The 22372-nt window shown below is 43.8% G+C and overlaps 1 protein-coding gene across 5 annotated transcripts in view; it reads right to left on the reverse strand.

Moving 5' to 3' along the window:
- Nucleotides 1-1450: 1450 nt before the first annotated feature.
- LOC310660858 (KAT8 regulatory NSL complex subunit 1-like) overlaps nucleotides 1451-22372 on the reverse strand; it is a 47918-nt gene continuing 26996 nt past the window's right edge. For 3 of the 5 annotated variants that reach the window (XM_083406266.1, XM_083406268.1, XM_083406264.1), the window contains 9 exons: nucleotides 12055-12259; nucleotides 10996-11161; nucleotides 9363-9503; nucleotides 8242-8408; nucleotides 6922-7043; nucleotides 5450-5504; nucleotides 4700-4812; nucleotides 3491-3716; nucleotides 1451-2530 (listed from right to left, as the gene is read on the reverse strand). In XM_083406266.1, coding sequence (XP_083262392.1) covers nucleotides 2249-2530; nucleotides 3491-3716; nucleotides 4700-4812; nucleotides 5450-5504; nucleotides 6922-7043; nucleotides 8242-8408; nucleotides 9363-9503; nucleotides 10996-11161; nucleotides 12055-12259 — 1477 coding nt within the window. In that variant the 3' untranslated portion in view covers nucleotides 1451-2248. The remainder of the gene's footprint in view (nucleotides 2531-3490; nucleotides 3717-4699; nucleotides 4813-5449; nucleotides 5505-6921; nucleotides 7044-8241; nucleotides 8409-9362; nucleotides 9504-10995; nucleotides 11162-12054; nucleotides 12260-22372) is intronic. The other 2 variants (XM_083406267.1, XM_083406265.1) reach the window with 1 other exon arrangement.

Raw genomic sequence — 22372 nt, forward strand, 5'->3', positions numbered from 1 at the left:
ATACATGTCACTTTAATTCTATTCGTCTTTAATTACTCTTTATTTCATAAAATTATGTCTTGCCTCTAGAAAGAAATCCTCAAAGCGGTTTTAAAAAAAGATAATAAAAATCAGTTAAAAATTGTAATACTTTAAAACATACAAAAGTTAAAAGATTAAAATTCACCTTAACCTTCTATTGATAATTTTCTGTTTTTAGCTTTTCTAGTTTATCTGTGTTTTTATATTTTTCTCTGCAAGCCGCCTTGAGTCCTTAGGTCTTGGGAGGGGGGGAGAAGACTATAAATAAATGTAATAATAATAATGCCTGTATCATCTGTGTCCTTTCCACACCAATGTGTGTGTCTCACCTGGTATGAGGAGTTTTAAAATATTTACTTCTGTGAAATGGCGTTTACATGGGGGGTGTTCCACACCTGCTTTTTCCAGTAAATTATGCAACTCCACGGCTACAACAAGAGAAAGTTCTACCTGCTAGGCTACCTTTTCTTTGTTATTCTCATTGTTTGCTTTTCACAAGACCTGGAGAGGTTCTCACCAGAACTCTTGAAACCCTTTGCATGAAACATTTATGCTCGTTGACTTTTCTCAGCTGTGCTCAACCCAAGGCAAGATGACCCGAAAAACAAATGCGAGTTTATGCAAAGGAAAAAGACTTTGCTACTGTGTTTGTAAGAGCCACTAGCTTTATTTTTTTCTCCTGATTTCACAGGATTTTTGCACAACATGCTGTGAAGTCATTCCTGGCACATAAGCCTTTCATGACTCAAGTTATAAACAGAGTTCAAATATGAAAATGCCAAAATGACAGAAGGGAGTCTACATACAGAACGACACAAAGTGTGTGCCTACTAGACAGTGCTGGCGCTAGCTTCGCTAGATCCAAACTTTGGAGGGGGTGCAAGTATGATTGGGTGGATTTGGGTGTTGTAAAAAAAAACCCTTAGAGAAGTGAGACATTACCAAACTCCTTGAAGTTGAAGTTGCTCTAACTTTGACAACCGCCCTGCACTGTCTCCTTGAACGTTGCCTCCAATAGGCAAACCTTTCAGTAGCAAGTTCACTAAGCTCATCCTGATGAAGCGTCACAAGTGAAACGCCATGGAATTCAAGAAAACGGATTGTAGGTTATTGAGTAGAATGGAAATCCCTTTCTGCTGGAGGCGAAACTGAATCCTCGCCAGCTTTGTTTAAAGACACACACCTATTCCATCAGAGAACGGATTTCAAAAGGTAAATCAAACTACCTGGGTGATTAAAATATTATGAAGTTCAATCCCATTTTTTAACGACCAGATCCTTAATCAGGAGGACAACAACAACAAAACGACCACCCAAAACATCCAACCTGTCACGTTTTATTTCATGTGCTGGGAGATAAATTAGAACATCCCATACAATGAACAAGATTTACAGTTTCTCTGAAGGAAATGTAAAAAAACAAACAAGCTTTATCATGATTTATTGTTTATTATTAGCAACAATAGCATTTCTGCAAGGCCAAGAAAACATGATTTGCATGTTAAGAGAATCAGTGATTTCAGAACTACATTTAAAAATTAAAAACCATTATGAAAAATTTGTAGGGGAAGCATCTGTCCTCCCCTACAGGCATTTATTCAGCGCTCACGCACACACACACACCAACTACCCCTTGGTTATATCCCTTGCTGCCATCTGCGGCACCGGGACAAAGCCTGTGATCTGTGCGAGTGAGTTTCCACAATCGATACTTAACTCCTGCCCCCAAAAGTGGCATAAAAACCTCATGAGGACTACATGTTCAACTGACTGGCACCCTTTCAAAGAAGTGTTGCCTGAGTAACAGACATCCAAATTGAAACAGCTCAGCCTCCCCCTTCTTTTGCTGCGTCTTCCATCCTCTTTGCTGCTCCCTTTTTGGGTTACACCTTGGGCTGCTGCACTTGTGGCACCAGCACCTAACCTTGCCAGCGAGGCGCAAGAGTTCTTCTGCCCAGAAACAACCTGCAACTGGGCTTTCCTGGATGCCTCCCCCCCTCTTGCCACACTAGGGAGGCCCAGCACCTTGCCTCTGCTGCTGCCTGTCCAACCCTTACTGATCTAGGGCAGCAGGAGCTCCAAGTTCACAGCTGGACCTCTGCTCCAGGCACAGCAGTGCTCTCTGCCGCCACTGCCTTGCTAGGCCAACTCGTCAGCCAAGCTCTGTGATACCAATCTATAGAGTATGGGTGCAACTCTTCCACGGGTTATCATGGGGCCCCAACGCTCATCTGTTGTTGATGAGCACTGGCGGGACGCAGGGCTGGCCTGCAAACTCGTCTTGCTGCTTGCTGACGCCTGGTTGCACCTGCCAACCGGATACAAATGGCTCCCTAGGATTAGAAGCGCTGGAATTTATATTGTTAGTCCTCAAGCCCTGATTGCTCCTAGAGTTCCACTGCTGAATGGTACTTGTCTGCTTGCCAGGAGCTTCGCACGGTGGGTCCTGAAGCGCCTTATACTCTGTGTCGGAAAGGGGGAATGTGCGGGGCTCCCACGGCTGGACGTTCTACGACAGAGAGAAAGAGCAGCAGCGTTAACGGAACGGAATATATTATTGTCATTTGAGGAGTAGGCGCGAGAAAGAGAGAGATTATGCATGCTTCCATCTTGCATGGATGAGATTAAAAAACAGGAGAAGCTTTTCTCTTGAAGGAACAACAAAATCAACAGTAATCATCCTCTCAACCCTTATTCATAGGTCTAGTTTATATATGCCACTTTCTTTATCTTGATAAATATGATGCCTTCCATAGAATGAGAAGCTGTTTTAAGTCACTGGCAACAGGATGTCAAGGTGCTCAGCTCACATATCATGCTAAGCACAATTAAAAGGCCACACCATAGAATAAGCATTTAAGCAAACCGTGCTTTAGAGATCCACGTCAGCTTTTATTCTTCATCTGCTTAGCATTCAGCTTCATTGGCTTCCTCCTATTTCACTGGGGCACAGATAGACACACTAGGTGCCTCAACTGTCTTAGCTGTGCCTCTTTAACTGCGGTAAGATCAAAGACAACGTAGTTTGCAAACTAGTTTCAATACTCTTGTTTGGCTGCCTTTACAAACCATGGTTTATGAACCAATATAGGTTCAGAGGTAAAAACTATGGCTTGGCATAACAACCCAACTATTGTGACACCTTTTTGGAAGTAAGGTTACAAGGTTTAACTTCTGTTTCCCACCCACCCACAGCACACAAATGCAAACAATCCACTGCAATGATACATTCAAAGTCCAAATCTAGAAGGTTTATTTGCATCCCCTTCAGCCCCAGAAATGCTTGTGAGCAATTCATCGATTGTATTCTCTTGTCTTTCATGGCAAATCCAAGATGGTGACATCATTTTATACTCTGAATGAGAGACCATGGTGGGCAATGAAGATGACGGAAAAGCTTCGAATATGTATGGTTTGCCAAGTAAACAGGCTGTATACAAGCTCTCCAAGTAGAAACACAGGTCCTCACCTGAATATCTTCGTCCATTTCTGAGAAGGAGAAACTTGTGTCTTCACTAAAGGACAGACTGTTTCTGCCCCTGCCCTTTATGAGAAGGGGCTGCAGAACATTGGAAAGTTCTGGGCTGAGAGACCCCATGGGAGAATTTGCATACTGGAGATGGTTAAGATTATGTGACGTGGCATCTGGAGAGCCCGGCTGAGGAATCCATCGGCCATCTGCTCTGTTAGAGCTCCTAAAAGAAAAACACGCCACAAAAAAAACAATCACGCTGCCAATGTGAAGCCACACTGTGTTGACAACTGTTACATGTGAGAACTGCAAAACTCAAGGAAGTGCAAGCTTAGAAGCAGAGAGAGCTATAGCCAAGGTATCATGCAGAATTTCAAAATGAACTCTTCACCCATACTGCACACTCTTTAAAAACAACAGGAGTGGGCGGGGTGGGGGAAGAGAGTCTACTTGACTTTTCACTGCCATATTTACAGCCAGCACTCTCACTCTGGCAATAATTCTACTCATGGATTTGACAATGAGGCTAAACTACTGGAGAGATTCTGCCTGGTTTAAGTAAGGGAATGTGGCTTAATACAGAGATCTTAGCTGCCACATATTGCAATAATTCTAGTCCTCAGTGTTTGCAGCAGCACAGGATACTAAGGCTCTGAAATTAAAACGAGATCCAATGGCAAGTCTTCCTACAGACAGAGGTAGGTGTGTGTCTGTGTGTGTGTGTGTGATTTCATTCATCCTGTTATGCTGTTAAGATGCTTCCAAATCTTCATGGAAGCCAATTCTCTTCCTACCTGCTCTTACTCCATTAATTTCTGAAAACACAGAGGCTCAAAATATGATAAATCTCTATTATAAGGGAAATTCCACAGCGCTTCCAAGCCCGCTTGCATACTTTTGGAGCACCCTTAACAAAAGCTTATTCATTCATTATTTCAAACCTGTCAACAGTTAGGAGGGATATGTGTGTGGGGGGGTGTGAACTGACCCAAAGCTATCAAATTATTTCCTAGCTAAGGAGAAACTTAAATCTTGTCTACTAAGGCTCAGTGCAAAACTGCTAATCCACCCAACCAAAGTTCACTTTCCTCACTCTTCATTAATGCTTTGCTCACAAGTTATGCAGGAAACAAAAGTTTTGAATATAATCTGACTTGGGAAGAGAACTACTCCACAACACACAGCCAACAGCAAATGTTAGGATACCTGTTCCCTCGCCTGTGGGAAATGGTTCCTGCCCAGGAATCCCAGCGGGCCCTTTCCAGCTCTTCATATTTTTGGTGATGGTTCAGATATGTCTCATCAGAAATATCTTCCAGCTAGGACAAAATAAAGTTATTTTTGACACATTCAAGAGAGTCAATAGATACTGTCCGTCCACCCACCCACCCAAGGATACACAGGAAAAATAACCACATAATCTGTACAGGCCCAGCAGTGCAAGAGTTTAATAAAAGTACAGTTTCCCCCTTTCCACAGTTGCTAGAACATCACAGGTGTACACAAGTAGATAGGACTGTTTTGGTAAACGTGGCTACCAAATAAAGTACAATAATTTTGTCCAAAAACAGAACCAATTCTGCACCTTAATAACTAAATTTATGGAATATGTGTATACAACTTTTTGGATATACAAGAATGGAGGTTTTCTCACACAAAATAGGTTTTACGCTCCTCCATGGCAGTGTTATTCAGTCTTGCAGTCTTGAATGAGAACAAACCAAAAGGAATATGTGTTTGCTTTGATGACTGATTGGTTCAAGACGCAAAATGAATGTACTGACTGCTGGCAGGATAAGCAAGGTAAGAATGGCAGTCTGTCACTCAAGGGAGTCAATTCTATGTAAAGTGAAGCTCTACACAGTAAATACAAGGCAAGAGAAGCCCTGGTCCGTGCAAGCCTAGTTAGACAGATGCACTGCTTGAGGCATAATGACCAGATCTGTTCCTCCTCACCTCTGAATCTACTTCTCCTGAGGTCTTGAGCTCTTTGAGATCCACCATTCTCCAGCTGCAGGAAGAAAATGGCAGTAATTAGGGTAATTTCTGCACATATTGCAAACAACTGCATCAACCAAAAGTGTACTCCAGGGCTTGGCTTGCTATGGTGCTGCTGCTTCCTCACCAGTAGACACTGAGGCAATGCCACATTCTGAAGTCAAATACCTTCTCCAAAAAATCGCCAAAGGAGGCGTCAAAACAGGCTATGCCTAGTTAGCTCTGGTGCTCACTTGTGCGAGTCCTAAAAACCATGCAGGTTTCACCTTCCTCATAAGCAAGTGGACCTGCTAAATATCTACTGCTGAAATAGGGCGGGGGATGACGACAAGGTGGGATGCACAGAAGCAGAGTAAATGCTATCCTCCAGCACCAGGAAATAAACCCATTCCTTATTCATGGCTACCGGGCTTCTTCAATTCCACTCTTAAAACATACATTGATGTACAGTGGAACCTTGGTTCTCAAACTTCATCCGTTCTGGGAGTCTGTTCAACTCCTGAAACCGTTTGAAAACCAAGGTGCGGCTTCCAATTGGCTGCAGGAGCTTCCTGCACTCAAGTGGACTTCTGGGTTTTTGGAGTTCAGGAGCCAAAGCGTAAGAGTACCAAGGCGTTCAAGAATCAAGGTACGGCTGTACAGTACAGAACTCAATCACCCTCAACCTTACCACTGCTCTTGACTGTGTAGCACGAATGGATTTATTGGGGGGGGGGTCATATAATTATTGGGGAAACTGCCTTGTGTGCTATATGGCAGAAAAAGGTCGTGTGTGCGCGCGCACTTGTGTGTGTGTTTAAAAGCAAGTTTCTAACCCTCCATCCTGTGGAAGCAAACATACATCGCTTGCACCCAATATTCCTCAAGAGCCCTGAGGGTTAGGAAACTGCTCCACCGCAGCAAAGTAACTTTAAAAGGAAACAAGAGTTGGCAGTGAATGAAGATGTGCTTTAGGGTCAGGTACAAGTAACCTGTGAAGCTCTAGATGGATGTTTCTGGACTCCAATTCCCATCATCCCTGCCAACTGGCTACACTGGCTGCAGATAATGGGAGTCAGGATTCCAGGGGACCCTGCTGTAATACACAATTCAGCCACTGAGTCTTTGGCCAGTTCATGGTATTTTAAGTTCCTCCACACCAGGAAATACAGCTAATGCTACACCAGGAGGTACAGTTAGGAAACTGCCACCGTGCCTCAAGGCACTTTAGAAAGGAGTGTGTTGATGTGACAACTTCAAGAGGAGTTGTTGTTGTTAACTCAGCCCTGTCCTTGACTAGCAAAACGCAATTTGGCATGGCGTGCTGTATGTTTACTATTACAAAAGGACAACTGGATTTCTTGCAAAAATTATGAAAAACAACGCTCTTATGTCTAAATCAACATGCTCCAGCTGCTGTTTAAATCTGAAGAGCCTCCAGGTGAACCCACCTTGGTGTCAAAATCTCTTTATACTGTAGCTTCTCCACCCGTGTAGCTGCAGCCATTGACATGGGGATCACTATATTGTTGATGTCATAGGAACATTCCACCTTTTTCTTCTTGGCAGGCTGCTGAAACCAAACAAGGATCATCAGAAAAGAATACAAAAACATAGTACTGTCATTCGCATTTCCTCCCAACACATCAAGTAGGTCAGCACTGATATGCCTACAACAGCACCTCCTATTATGGGCCCAATGCTCCATGCAGAATCAATCTTGCCTGAATAAAAGGACTCTTAGGTGTGCCACATTTTTGCATTGATTTGCTGCAACTGCTCTGTGCAGCAGTTGTTCTTAGCTGCCTTGAGCATGCCAATGGAAAGAGCTTAAAAAATGGACGCATCTTAAAACATGAATAATGAGCAGGCAACTAACATTGAATGTGCTACAGAGCACAGAATGGGATGGAGAAAGTATCTTGACAGGGTGGGGCTAGGGCAGGCTTCTTCAACCTCGGCCCTCCAGTTGTTTTTTTTGGCCTACAACTCCCATGATCCCTAGCTAGCAGGACCAGTGGTCAGGGATGATGGGAATTGTAGTCTCAAAACATCTGGAGGGCCGAGGTTGAGGAAGCCTGGGCTAGGGGATGAAGTTTTCCAGGCAAAACTCCAAAGGCATTTCGGCCACCATGGAATGAAACGCTATTAGCCTGAGATATGGTTACTGAGGTCCTTCCAATAGGGCAAGAGGTAACCATATAATCACACTCAGGCAGTTTATTGATAAACACGGAAGCCATCTGAAATACAGCTTAAGGCTTTTTAAAATACAAAGAGAGCAAACAACCTCAGGATGAAAAAGGGTGAAGTAATATATAGGAAAACACCCAAGACAAGAAGCTGAAGGACACAGGAATGTTCCGCCCAAAGCAAAAATGAAAAGGGGATAAGTGGATAGTCTTCTGCCTCTATTTCCACGGTACATTTTATTCAACCTTCAAGGCTTCCTTTTTCTTTTGAAAAACCCCAGCAATGGTTTTTGGTTTTTTTTAGTGTAGTAGTCTGCATATCTAACCAATAATATTCCTAAAAGAAAACAAAAAAAGCCACCAGGAGATATGCTTGAAACAGCATAGCAAATGAGTTAGGAGACAATTCAAGGTTAAGAGAACAGCGCATCCTTTAAAAAACGTTTTGCACTCCCAAACACGCCTCGCTCAGGGGAAAGATGAAAGAGGCTTAAGTTTAAAGGGAAGTCCCCCAGCAACACTAATTCTGTATTTCCTCTTTGCGGTTCTGTTTGCCAGAGGAACTATGTTCCAACTCACCAACGTCGAGCTGCTAGCAGTCATGGAATTGCCAGGGACTTGGTTGGAGTGGGGGGCAGGTGTGTTTTCAAAGCACAGAGATGGCACGTGATGTAAAGAACTGGGTTTGTAGGTTTGAGGGCTAGGAACAAAGAAGCCGCGACTGGCCGATCCTTTCAGCAGAGGACCTGGTAATGAAAACATGAAATTAAGAGGATATACTAACTCTGCAACTTCTGCTTAACCACAAGGTAGATGCGAGTTCATTTTTTCTACTGCACTTTCTGGAAATAGTTTATCTGGTTTTTTTTGATGTAGCTTTACTGGAGGAGCAACATCAAGTGGGAGTGAACCGCAAGTGTATCAATATATATGTTACCCTAAAATATTGCTCCTGGTGCCCCCGTTTTGTGGATGTCCTACCTAAACCACCAACAACCCTACTGTTAAAATTGATGCACAATGATGGAGAGACTCGACGGAGAATTTTCTTTTGCCTCTCTTGCAAAAAACAAGCTTGTGTTCATTCAATAAAATCAACACAATCGTTTTAGGAGAGGGAAAAGGAAAAACTCCATTTAGAATAATGAATAATGAACTTAGGAAATTCTCTGATACATGATAAGCTGACCACTCAGGTGCTTTTAAAAACCATCGGGCAAGTTCATGGAGGACTGTTATCATGACCAATAGGTACTGATAGGTATAAGCAGAACTCGCCTGGACAGAGTCAATAGAGCCCTGGTTTCAGATACTGGGGACAAACAACATGCTATATCCACCTCTTTCCGGCTGCTGTCAGTGGACCTGACGATCCTTTGGTTTGATTTTGCCCATACAGTACAGTGGTACCTCGCAAGACGAATGCCTCGCAAGACAAAAAACTCGCAAGACGAATTTCCCTATGGGCTTGCTTCGCAAGACGAAAACGTCTTGCGCCTTTTTCTTAAAACCGTCAATGCATTCCTATGGGAAACCGTCAATGCACAGTGGTGCTTCGCAAGACGAAAAAACTCGCAGAACGAATTAATTTCGTCTTGCGAGGCACCACTGTACATTTCCTTAGACAGAATGCGGCACCTTGAATGGGAACTCAGGCCAAGAGCTAAAATAATGCTTTACTTATATTGCATATAATTTACCAGATGCAGACAGGGAAGATGAACAAATGTTGTTGGTAAGGTCTTTCAAACCCCACTGGGGTATCTTGAGAGTCTTGAGTTTATGACTCAACCTGTGGTCCTCTCTCAGCAAGGCTTCAAAGTGTAAATGAAGAGGGTTGCCTATTAGCAGAAGAAAACAAATTAACCCACACTTGTTATTATTCGTTATCCAAATTTATATCCTGTGATTGTTACAAATAATTCACAAATCATGATAATTGCACGGAATACTTCCAATAATTATAGTACATACATATTAATGGTACAATATTTTGCTTCAAGTTTTTTTTAAAAGATGAGATCGGTTAGATTTCACATACTGTTCTTGTAGGTTTATGTACTTTACATTGTGGGGTATTTTGTACCTTGATGCTTTGTGTGCAACTATATTATCTTACTTAAAAAGGGAAAGATCTCGGTGAAGGCATGATTTATTTTCTTTGTACTTGCAACTGGTGCCAAGCTCAATACCGCCCATTTGGTATTTAACTTATATGGCTTTCCTGAATTACATTTTACTCCCAACCATACTGACAGGGCTGAGCAATATATTGATGTATTGTCCAAAACCAGATTAAAGTCTATATTGTGGTATTTGTTTCATACTTTATGACCTGGAGATGTTGTGAATTTTCTCTCTCTGTGTGTGTGTGCTTTGCAAAAATCACAACATTGGGAAAATAGCTCCACCCTTATTTCAGACATTGTGATATATCGTTATATCACAATGTTTAGCTGGTGATATATCGCAATGTTGAAAACCAGGTATCGCCCAGCCCTACATAAACACAATCCATTTCAATATTAACAGAAAGTAAATGACTAAGGCTTGTCACATGTCACAGCACAGGAATCCTGCATGCTCTGTAAGCTACGGTCAGCAAGGTTAAGTGTGGATCTTCACAGATTTGGCTTTCATCAGCAAGGTAAGGTCTGGCTCACATTAAACCAGGGGTGTCTAACCTGTGGCCTCTAGATGCTGTTGGGATTCCAACTCCCATCAGCCCCAGCCCCCATGTCCAACGGTCCAATAGCACCTGGACATTATATAAATGAATGAATAACAAACAGCCACAAAATTTGAAAGGCCACAAGTTAGCCACCCATGTTTGAAATGAATGATAGGGAGGGAAATGTTTGAGTGATACTTTTACCAATGAGAGACTCACAATATAACATACCAGAATTTATACAAAGAAATGTGACTAAAGCATCGCTGAAATAAACTCGGTGCCACTGGTCATCTTGCAAAAACACCTCCTTTGGCACTTACAAAATAATGGCAGCACGCTGCTTTTATTGCTTTTGCAGATTTCCCAACTTTTGCTTTCTAGTAATCTTTGTACATGATTCTCTTAAATCCCTTTAAAAGGCGGTACGTTAATTCTTTAGAGAAGCTGTCCTCCATGGAAATATCAAGCAAAACAAAATGAAACTCTGTTCTACATTATAGAAATTCAGCCTTTACAAATGTGGCAGAAGACAGGAGTGCCAAAACCTCCACTGAGATATGATGGCAAACACTCAGCTCATGCTAGTAGAATGAAGGAAAGCCTCCTAAACAGGCAGGTTCTTCATTCCACATGAAGAGGCTGTTTATCATTTTACTCACCGTGGGAAAATGACAGAATGGGATGGAAGCCTGAGTCCAGCAGAGCTACCCGCTCCTCTAAAGACATTGTCTCTGGGTCTATGGTCTGGACAGAGGCCTTACAGTCACACAAGATGCAGGAATTGGGTCGTTCACAGCTGCACTTCATACTGAGAGGTTTCTGTGGCTGGAACACAAAGGAGATCAACAAAACAGTTATTTATCTGGAACGGCAAAATCGACCACTCTCTGTTTCAGGCACAGGTTAAAGATAACTGCAAACCAAGTAACCCAAAGGCCTAATACATCAAAAAGCAGAAGCACAACAAGATCTGTGGAAAACGTTGCTTCTTCCAGTGGGTACTGTAATGCTCCAGAGAACAAAGGGAAGCAAGAAGTGCCAAAACTCAGCAGTACGGGTGGGGCCTAAGAGTACAACTGTCACTTCCTTTCCAATCTCTTCCTGTTCAGAATCCTGGCTCTTCCCTTTGCAAACATTCCATTTCTACTTGCTGTCATAACTGAATACAAACAGTTAGCTAAAAAATAAAAGTGTGATATATTACCTGTTCCCATGGCTGTCTTCATACTGCTGAACCCGTTTTTTAGCAGAGCATTTAGCTATACTAGAATGACTACAATAGGGAGACTCCAGGTTCAAATCTCTGCTCAGTGACAAAGCTTAGGATGATAGCCAGACCTACTGAATTCAATTGCCTTAAGTAACTAGGTGAGCTATCCCAGTGGAGATGCTACCCCATTTTTTATTTTTTTAAAAGAGAGCCAATTTTCTGTTGTTAGCATACTTTACATGAGTCATGGTGGGAAAATAGTGACAGAATAAAAAAATAGTGACAGAATAGGCTGTAATCAAGGCATATGTCACTGTGGCCAAATCAGACATCTCAAGCAATTCTATCTGGAATTCCTACAGTCCAGAACTCCCAAGGTAACAAGGCTACCACAATTTGACTGCTGTCACCAGACAAGATTATGTCCTGCCTGTCTCTCCTTAAAGGGTGGCATTGAGACAAACATTATCCGAACGTTCTTCAACAACAGCTGAAACATCGCACCTACCTTTCTGCTAAGGTGTGAGACTGCACTGACTCTCACCAGCCTGCGCTTCCTGTATCTGCAAATTGGACGGATTCTAGCAGCAACGCAGCTGTTGTCAAGGGAAGACAGTGTAGCAGGCAGGCTGTTGTTGAGTTGCTTCGGTTTCTTGAGAATCCTGTTGGCATCCACATCATCTTGGGAATTGCTGGTGGAGCACGTGTTGAAACTGCAGTCAAAAGGAAGAGATGCACACACTGAAAATTCTTCTGAAAGAGGGAGCCAGAAGATTCAATACTGGACTTGGGCAGATTAGCCTACTATGTGTATTTTTGTAGTTTCAGTCCTCAACGGTCACATTTGACCTACCGAAAGCAACACAGAGCCCTGTAGCACCTTAAAGAGTAACATTTACTTTTTAAAAAATGAATTTTATTACAAGTTTATAACAAAAGCTACTAAAATTATTGCCAAATATATTTTTTGTCCAAACCAAAAGAGGTAAAGAAGAGAAAGAAAAATAAAAAGGAATAGAAAAGGAATTTAAAGAAAGTTAAAGAAAAAAGAGAGAAAAGGTAAGAAGCTATATATACATTATTCCCTAAGCCATTAACTTCAATTCTCAAATCCAAATGCCATTATTTCTCTCCCCCCCCCCCCACAAATAGTATGAGAGGTTTCCCAACTCTTAAAGTGTAACATTTTTACAGCATCAGCTTTCACAGTCTTTAGTCCACTTCATCAGAAGTGTAAAGTATTATCATGAGTTACAAGTATACATAAACATACAACTGTGTTGTTTTTGGGGGGAGGGGTTGTAAACAGACTGTTGGCAAGTAAAGAAAACAGAACATAAATAGTTTCACTTCTGGCAAGGCTTAAAAAAAAATTTGATTATACTGTCCCACTCAGTCAGCAAGAGCTAGGAAATAGGGTTAACCATGTTGCCTATTTGCACCAGCTTTGCTTTACAATTACCAAAAAACAAAAGTGACAGCATAGAACTTCAGAGGGCTAGCAGGACAATTGTAAAAAGCCTTGCCCTTCAAAGAGTGATGTAGGCTTTCCAGAAAACTTCTCAAAACTCTTTATCAAATGGAATCTGATTTAGCACGACTTGTTTGACATGCATGCAGTAAACGAAACTATAGAAGTACAACACATTAATTCAACAAGCTATAGAAACCTCTCAAAAAAAATTCCAAGAGCCAGAAAACTGATTAGGGGGGGAAATCAGCAAAATATGTTCCTGGTTGCATGGTGTGGGTTTGAGGCCACCTTGCTGAAGCTAAACAGGCGTGGATCTGGTCAGTGTTTGAATTGGAGACTTCCTGGGAACATGTACACTGCCTTGGGGTCCATGATGGAAGCAAGGCAGAATATAAACATTTTCTTAAAAAATGAATGTTCTTTCAAGGTTATATTTTTTTAAATTGAAAGCTCTAGAAATGATTTTTACTGGAATAACTAAACATTTTAAGGCATGATAATAGTAGACACTTCCCTAATTCTTGAAGTTTAAAGGGGGGATTGAAGACTCTTAAAACTGTTAACATTAATTTTAGCACACTCCCAAAATAAAGCATATAAATTTAGGTATGTGTGCATGCTTCCTAGGAAGAGTCATCTGAAACAGCTCCAGTGTCACACCAATTTACATTATTTAGTAATGTTATGAAACAATAGGTTGGATCTAGAAAGTGGCTTGTAAAACTCATCACTCTTCTCTTGAGCTGCCTCTCCAGAGTGTCAAGAGACCTGCCTGAAGACGGTAAGTGTATAACTGTAAAGTAGGAGAAGGAAGCAGCCCACACTGTTCAGGAATGATGCTTCAAAAGGATATAAAGGGGGGTGGAACAAATTTGCTGAGTGAGCAGCCTTTTGCTCAGGCAATTTTTGGCTGCAATCCAATAGTGTGGATCCACAGAGCCATGAGTGGAAGGGAAAATGGATTAGCTCTGCCCTGTGAACTCACACGCCAGCAACAGAGGCCATTTTTCACAGTGCAGAACCACAGTGTATCAGGAAGTTGAATTACAGAGCAACAGCAAATAACAAAAACAGGGCGAATACACTCTAGTGGGCCTTAAGAAAAAGTCTCAAAAAAGGGTTTCTGCAAAGTCTTGAGTAAGAGGTTGTGCAAATGGAGCAACCTCTCTGGGTTTAGGGTCATTTCTCTCATGCTCGTCTGGAAGCAGCTCTTCTGCGAGCTAAAGAAGCACTAGGCTAGCAGAAAGACACGTTTGGATCCAATCCAAGAAAAGCAAACAGGTTGAAAAATATGAGCTTTGTGTTTCTCAATAGTTTTCTGGGAAATATTCCACCCATCCATACTATTGCCTTAAGAGATATTAAGAGGAATATGCAAAACCCATCATGCTTCAGTACATTCAAACACATTCCAGTTCTACAAACAACCTGAATCCACTGTCACTTAGGACAAAAGGCCCAAGAGGTTTTTCATACCACTGTGAAGTTTGCAAGTCCTGGGGAAGAGGTTTGGGTGACTTAACTCATATACAGAGCCCAGAGCCCCAGGCCAGCAAATGTCCAGTTTGCGGGGGGGGGGGGGGCCTCCTCGAATTTACCCATGTTGGCTTCTGCAACTGTGAGGGAGGGGGCAGGGAGAAAAGGACAAGGGGAAAACCCAAACTCCTTTCATGTTTTAAAAACAACTGTTTCCCTTCTACATAGCAGTCACAGATTAACTATGCATTCCAACCCTGGGGCGTGGGAGACCCAACCACCACAAACCAGGTTCCAGGGTAGTGTCATACACCCAAGCCCATTTCCAACTACTCTTGGCCCGCCCATTTAACACAATGCAGCAGTGGGAGAAGAGCAGGGAAAGCGAGAGCTCCAGGCAGACAGGGTGAGAGGGAAAGAAAAACACTCTCCTTCCTCTTGTAATTAAAGGATTAATCTTTACCAAATATTTGTGAGCAATTATGTCTTTATAATCTAAACCAGGGGTGGCCAACTCCAAAGAGACTGCGATCTACTCACAGAGTTAAAAACTGGCAGTGATTAGGTCAAAGCTTTTTTGGGGGGGGAGGAAGGCCCCATTTCTTTGGGGTACAGGGAAAAATGCAATGTTGTTCAGCTGCTTTGGGGGGAGCCAGTGAACTGCCAGTGATCTACCCAGAGATGTCCAATGATCTACCGTTAGATCACGATCTACCTGTTGGACGTGCCTGATCTAAACCAAAAACAGAGGCACCATTAAGGGCTATGGACATTGTTTGGCTGACACGCACCCACACCCTTGAATGCCACAAAGAAATAGTCTGGCAAAGAGAGCAACCCAAGCAGGGATTAAACCTTTTTCATCAACATTAAACATCTTCAAAATCAAAACCTTAAGAAGACAGGCAAAACACAGTTGTGTTTATTTTGTTTTATAGCCTGCCATACAGGGTCCAACTTAAGGCAGCAATGTGCTTAACGATTTAAGGCAAAGTGGTCCCATCAAAACAGAAGCAATCCTTCTCCTGGGAGGGAATCATTGTCCCACCTTGGGCAGTGTGAGATATTGAACGTGGTCACCAAACAAGACAAGGAAACCTGGATATAAGGATAACCCTTTTATTTGTAACGCGTTTGCAAAGGCGGGCCCCCCCGCACTCAAGAGTACGAAGGGGCCCCGAGCAGCTTCGGGTCGTGACTTTTGTTCCTATTGCTGCCGCCCCTCCCTTAGAGGCTTGGCTTACAATCTACCTATTGCAATTTAACACGATTCTAATACATAGACCAATCTACACTCATTATCCGAGTTTTACCTAATATGGGAGCTGTGCATTTTGAAGCTTCTTGTGGTCTTTGTGGTCTAACTGACAGGAAGCACGCTCAAGCTGCTGACTCTGCCTGCATACAGGGTCTTCTGTAAATTTCCACTGGGTTTGAGGCACAAATTGATTACTCCTCCTCACAATCCCCCCCTCTTGTTGTACCCTGCCTCAAATTCACATAACAATTCCCAATGTTCTCCTTCTTCGCCCTCCGTAGGCTCAGGGGCATACCGCATGGACATTAGCTGGGTTTGGACCTGCCTTTGCGCTAGTAGAGAAAGAGAATTATTGATTGCCCTTACAAATATGGGCAAAACACATGGAATTAACATACACCCAGCAGCTATGAGTCCAATTAGGGCCACTATTGCCTGCAGCCCGGGCAATTTGGGAAACCAAGATCTAAACATGTCCTTGAAGTTCAACCCCTCCCATGTTTGTACCGGGACGTGTGCTAGCCTAATCATAGCTTTTCCACCATCATCTATCTCAACACAACAATCAGTCAGGCCAAATTTACCACAAACCCCTCCTTTCCTTGGCCAATAAATAATGAGCGCTAATCTATTTTGCATAATATAAGTGCGGCTCTTGGCACTTTCTTTAGCCAGTTTAGTTAAAGCAGAAGCAGTTTCATCAGTAATTATCTCTACCACAGCTTGTAAGCGTATTATTCGGTTTAGCAAATTAATAGGATCCCGTCCGAATGACCCTGCAGTCCCATCTCTTTCCAATTCCCTATATGAGTAGCCCGCTTTTTCCTGGGCCCTATTTCATCGTAGACAGGCATTCCCAATTTGGATTTTACTTCCAAGGGGAGCAAGAAAAAGCTAGGCCGCAAGGTGGCCAACACGCATGATCCTGTCCATTTTAAAGGGAGCCGGTTATATGCATAGGACCCACATGCCCAATAAAATCCATCTGGAGTTGTCCATTCTAAAGTGGTATTTTGGGGGTCCTGCAGAAAGGTCATATTAGTCATGTTGGCTAAAGGTGAGGGCCACTTCTTGGAGGAATTATCCGAGCTCCACTATTCTTTATTATTCCATTGCCCTAGGCAGGGCATATTCCCTACCCATGTTCCATTGTGTCATTCCTTAGAAAGCATTCTGTTCCCACCAGCTGATTAGAGATCTGCCATATCTCATTTCCCAAATGGTGGTAGGTAAAATTCTTTTGGCTTTTATAGACCTCAGTATAGTTCACCTCATGGGCTACCCAGGGCCATTGATCCCCCATGTTGGTGCCCCCGCATACAAAACAATTCCTGACTGTTAGTTCTTTTGCAATTGTTTCGGCTAAGCTTAGAAACATGTTGTGAGCTTTAGGTGGAAGAGGGAGATGGTTGAGCTGTTGCATCTGTTCCTCAAACTATCAAAGACCGTAATGGGTCTCTTTGTTACTTTGCTCGTGTGTACCTGAATAATTAAGTAGCCATAAGGATCCTTCCCTGTACCATCTATCCCCAATCCTAGGTATATGTGTTTCGGTGTGGTTGTTGTAGATTCCTTGACCCATAGGCAGACGGGATTGCATCCTCCAGATTTGCAGTCTGTGGATGCTCCCCTAGTGGTGATATTTACCCCCTCAGGTCCCCTGTAACTGGGCTGCCTATTGACTCCCTCCATGTACCAATAATTCCACGTCCCACTCCCTGCTCCCACATTGGTCTCTCCTATCCGTTTGAACAAGTACTTCCTGTCCTGTAAATATGACTATTCCCAGCTGTGGGACCCACATGTCACTCCTGCCTAGTTATTCGGGCCTTGTCCCTTGGCTATAGCGGTGCATGCATCGAAACATACATGGACTGCTTCCCCTCCCCTCATTACATTGTGTGCTATGTACCCCTGCCTGTCTTGGGCTATAGAGAACATTTTCTTTCTCTCACCTGCCCTTTTCGCGGTTCCCCCTCTATATCCATACACATAGACACTAGACGTGATTGGTCCCACCACCAAGGGTTCATAGCATTCTGTCTTATTTTCTTTGGTCTTGCACCTATAATATTGGGTTTGATTATATACACACGGTTCTAGCTGCGTGAGGCACTCCGGGGCCACATTATAATACATTAAAGTTCTGGTAACTTTGTTCCCTGTTTTGGTAGTCGGGATGCATTCAATACACGATGAGTCGTTGCTAGCCTGAGCTACGCCCAGGACTAGGAGGGCTAGGCCCCACTATCCCTTCAGGATCATTCTGGGGGTTCCACTTCCTCAAATATCTTAGGGCCTGTACTACAGTGGGGGTCTCTAGTAACTCACAATGGACCACCCCCTGCAGAGTGACTCTACAATATTGAATTATTATGTCCTCTACAAAGACTATAGAGCATTCTTCAGTACAATGCACGCAACAAACACATGCTTCACAGTGAGCGCAGCAACAACATTCGTAGAAACACTTGTAAGTACAAAATAAACACATCAGGAAAGCATTCACTGTCCTTAATCTCCTCCCTGGTTCCTGGTCCCTGATCTGGTGAGTTTCACCTTCAACGGATTGTCTGGGCTCGGTGTTGCCGTCCAACTCTCAGGCGGGGCCCTTTTTACCCGGTGATAGTGAGTCTATCCGTGTTCTCGGGTCCGTACTGCTGACTCAGTGGTGAGCAGGACCTGGAAAGGACCATCCCAACTCGGGCTGAGCTTCTCCGCCTTCCACGTTTTGATCAGGACCAAGTCGCCAGGCTGGAATAAGGTGTTGTTGTTCCAACAACGGGGGTCTTTGTGCCAAGACTCCCTGCCTATGGAGAGATAATAAGGACTGGGACAGTGACTGCAAATATTTCCTCAGAAACAAGTCTTTGAATACTATCTGGGGGTTCCCCAGCTTTGTCAGGTAAGGCCATACTGCGAGGGGTCTCCCCCCTCTTTCTGTCTTCTTTGCCCGCGTTTTATTAACCTTCTGACAAATTAAACATTTCCAGGCGATGGCATGAGCCATTGGCCACATGTCACGGCTCCAATACAGGGGCTTAACTAGGTTAATCATTCCTTCAGTCCCAAAATGTCCACTCTCGTGCACTTTCTCCAAGATTCCCATCATAGTTGTTTTGGGGAGTACCATTTGTCCCTCTGGGGTCTCCCAACCACCCTCCTTTTCTATTGGACAATCCAATATACTTAGGTTCGTCCTGGGGGACTGGCTTATATTCCTTCATCAGGGCAATCACCGTAGGATTCATCATCTTTGTCATTAAACGTTATACCATATTTTGCAAGCATTGCAATAAGCAGGGAATACACAAGCAGAGGAGCAAAAGAATTAGCAGGGGCCCTATTAACATTGCAAAGAGTCCCTGAACCCAAACCACGTGGTAGGAGTCTGTCCAACCCGGACTTGTCCCAGCCCTCCCAGGTCTATTATAGGGATTGTGGGCTCCCCAAACACGCATCTGGTTAGTGAGATTGAGGCCCCATACCAGAGAAGGGGGAACTCCGGCAGCTGTGGGCTCCCCTACTAGAAAAAGCAATAGAACAACTAGGGGAAAATAATTGCAGGGCGCTTTCCCCACAAATTCTATGGCGTTCATGCCAGCAGAAATAAATGGCCATCCAGGAGCACAGGGTTCCCACTGCAATTCCCAGCCACCAACCCCAATGACTCCAAGGCTCCTGCATTTGGTCAAGCTCGGGCGTATCCCACCCAAAACACAGCAGGGGGTTGAGATGAACGTACTAGGGTCCCTGAAGGGGTATGTTGGGAGGTATTCCGGTCAGCACATGCTGGCTGTAAGTGGTAAGGCTGGCTAAATCAGCCTGCTCCTGATAATTCCACCGTGGTGTGGTGGGGGGGGTGTAGACCTGGTCAAGTTGGCCCCCGTCCACTCCCTGGTTCCTTAAAAAGGCTCTCGCCTCGGCATGTACTCTTCTAGTCTCCTCAGTGGTCAGGATGGAGTCTAGAAGGTACTGCACGTCGTCAAAGGTGGGGTTATAGGTTTTAAAAATGCCTTCAAACAATTTAATAATTTTTGCTGGGTTTTCCTCAAAGGATGGATTTTGGTTTCTCCAGTGACATACATCAGCACTGGAAAGTGGCACATGTTGCACTGTGTAAGTGCACTCAGGGACCACTCCATTGGCGTCTGGCACCCCGGGAAAGTCATGAACCACCCTCAAAGGCATGGTTGTCACAGCTTGTCCTCCTGAGCCTCTTCTCTCTTCAGTTTGAATCCCCAATCATCATTTTTAGTAGCCGCTTTCCAGTTGTTCAGAAAGCATTGTAAAGGGGTGCATTTACTCCCTCCCGACCCCATCTTAATTTTCCTCAACAAAGTAAAAGTAATCCGCTCCTAGAGACAATTTTATTCAGGCAAGCAGCTCTCACTCCAGACTGTGACTTCAAGAAATGCACAGCCCCTTGCATACGCTTAGCCAAGGGGAAACGCTAAGCCCCGACCACTCAAACATTCATCCTTTCACTGGATTACTTTGGCACACTTCACACTTTCCTTTTTTTTTTTTTTTTTCTAGTTCAAATTAGCTAATTCAGCAAATCCTTTCCCTCTTTCTCAATCCTTGTTCTATAATTTATCTTAACACAGTCTAAGCTTTCCACTTTAGCCCATTAACAGTCAGTTTTTGCTTAATCCTTTATAACATTTTTCAATTTTGCAATATTTCTGTAAATATACTTTAAATTTTTCCAATCTTCTTCCATCGACTCTTCTCCCTGGTCTCAGATTCTGCCAGTCATTTTTGCCATTTCAAACAATACATCAAAACACACACACACACAAAAAAAAAAATCTAAAACACATCCAATTTCCATATCTTTATCTTTCATTTACTTATTTCCTCGACTTCCTCACATCTCCCCTTTCCCTTATTTTCCCAATTTCCTCCCTTCCCTTCTTTGGGCATCGGGTGGGGAGGTTTCCTTGCATGCGCAACAGCCTTGTTTATCTCAACTTGCACAGCCCCTTACACAACCCTATCTTGCCCCACCAGTAACTGCTTCACCCGTTACTGACAAGTCAGTCTCTCTTCCCCCTCCCTTCTCAGGAGGCATGCTTCCTGGTCACGTACACTCTTTCCTTCAATATGTATCAGTTTCCCCTTCTGGATTCCAATTTTAACCTCCCTCAGGTCCTATTGGATATTGGGGCCAAACTACCCTAAAAATTAATCATTTTTACTTTTGACAGGCCCCTGGTATACTGTCTCACCCCATCTTCATCCCATTCTAGTAGGACCTGCCCCAAGGGACTATTCGGATCAATGGGATCCTGTTTTCCCCCATTAGACCCTTTTCTACACGTACTCTGTCCCTTGCCCATTGTTACAATGTCTCACAACTGCTCACTCACAGATTCACACGGACTCGCCTGGCCGTTTCCCTCGCGGGACCACGGAACCGCAAGCTAATCCTCTCGTCAGGACAGGGTCCTGATCCACACTCACGCGTCCGTATGGAGCCTCTCTTTCACTCAGGAGACGAGTCTCTCACCCCCGTCCCTTTCCCCAATCCCAGAGTTTTTACTCACCCAATGCAGTTCAGCGCCGTTTCCCTCGGCTAGTGAACAGGCGGGCGTCCCCGCTGGGTACTCACGGTCCCCGACCGTGGTCTCTCTCTTCCTCTCAGCCTCGGACTCACTTCCCTATATCAGGTTTCCGTCAATCAGCCCTCGTGAACCGTCACAGACACGCCCTGGGTCGGGTTTCTCCGAAAAATCGGAGTGGCGCCTACCCGTTCACCGGGGGTCGCTGCACAGCTCGTCGAGGGCCCCACGTTGGAGCGCCAATTTGTGAGATATTGAACGTGGTCACCAAACAAGACAAGGAAACCTGGATATAAGGATAACCCTTTTATTTGTAACGCGTTTGCAAAGGCGGGCCCCCCCGCACTCAAGAGTACGAAGGGGCCCCGAGCAGCTTCGGGTCGTGACTTTTGTTCCTATTGCTGCCGCCCCTCCCTTAGAGGCTTGGCTTACAATCTACCTATTGCAATTTAACACGATTCTAATACATAGACCAATCTACACTCATTATCCGAGTTTTACCTAATATGGGAGCTGTGCATTTTGAAGCTTCTTGTGGTCTTTGTGGTCTAACTGACAGGAAGCACGCTCAAGCTGCTGACTCTGCCTGCATACAGGGTCTTCTGTAAATTTCCACTGGGTTTGAGGCACAAATTGATTACTCCTCCTCACAGCAGGGAGCCACAGAACTGGTGGGTGCAGCAGAGGCAGGGAGAACGGTTACAACACATACAGCCAACATTCAGGAGGAAGCAATGTTGATGCATTTTATATGCCCAGATGTTCTTATCTTTTCTGCCAGCAAACAGACAGTACTCAAAACAAAGCAAGACAAAGCAGGCTTTTGGTTACCGAAACACTGTGGTACAAAAATGAAGGTTCGGAGGTTTCACACCTTGCCATTTTAGTCAAACATGGTAAAGGCACATGCTGAGCTAGTGATGGCTGTTTCAAGATGCTGTATTGTGTTGTTGTTTTTTGAAACGCCTTATTCCACCCACTTTCCCCAACCTGGCATTCTCCCTATCTCCGTTTGACAACTGTTGCCATCATTTCTGACTACTGGCCCATA

This window comes from Podarcis tiliguerta (assembly GCF_965153285.1).
Source record: "Podarcis tiliguerta genome assembly, chromosome: 12".
In the NCBI taxonomy this organism is placed as follows: Eukaryota; Metazoa; Chordata; class Lepidosauria; order Squamata; family Lacertidae; genus Podarcis; species Podarcis tiliguerta.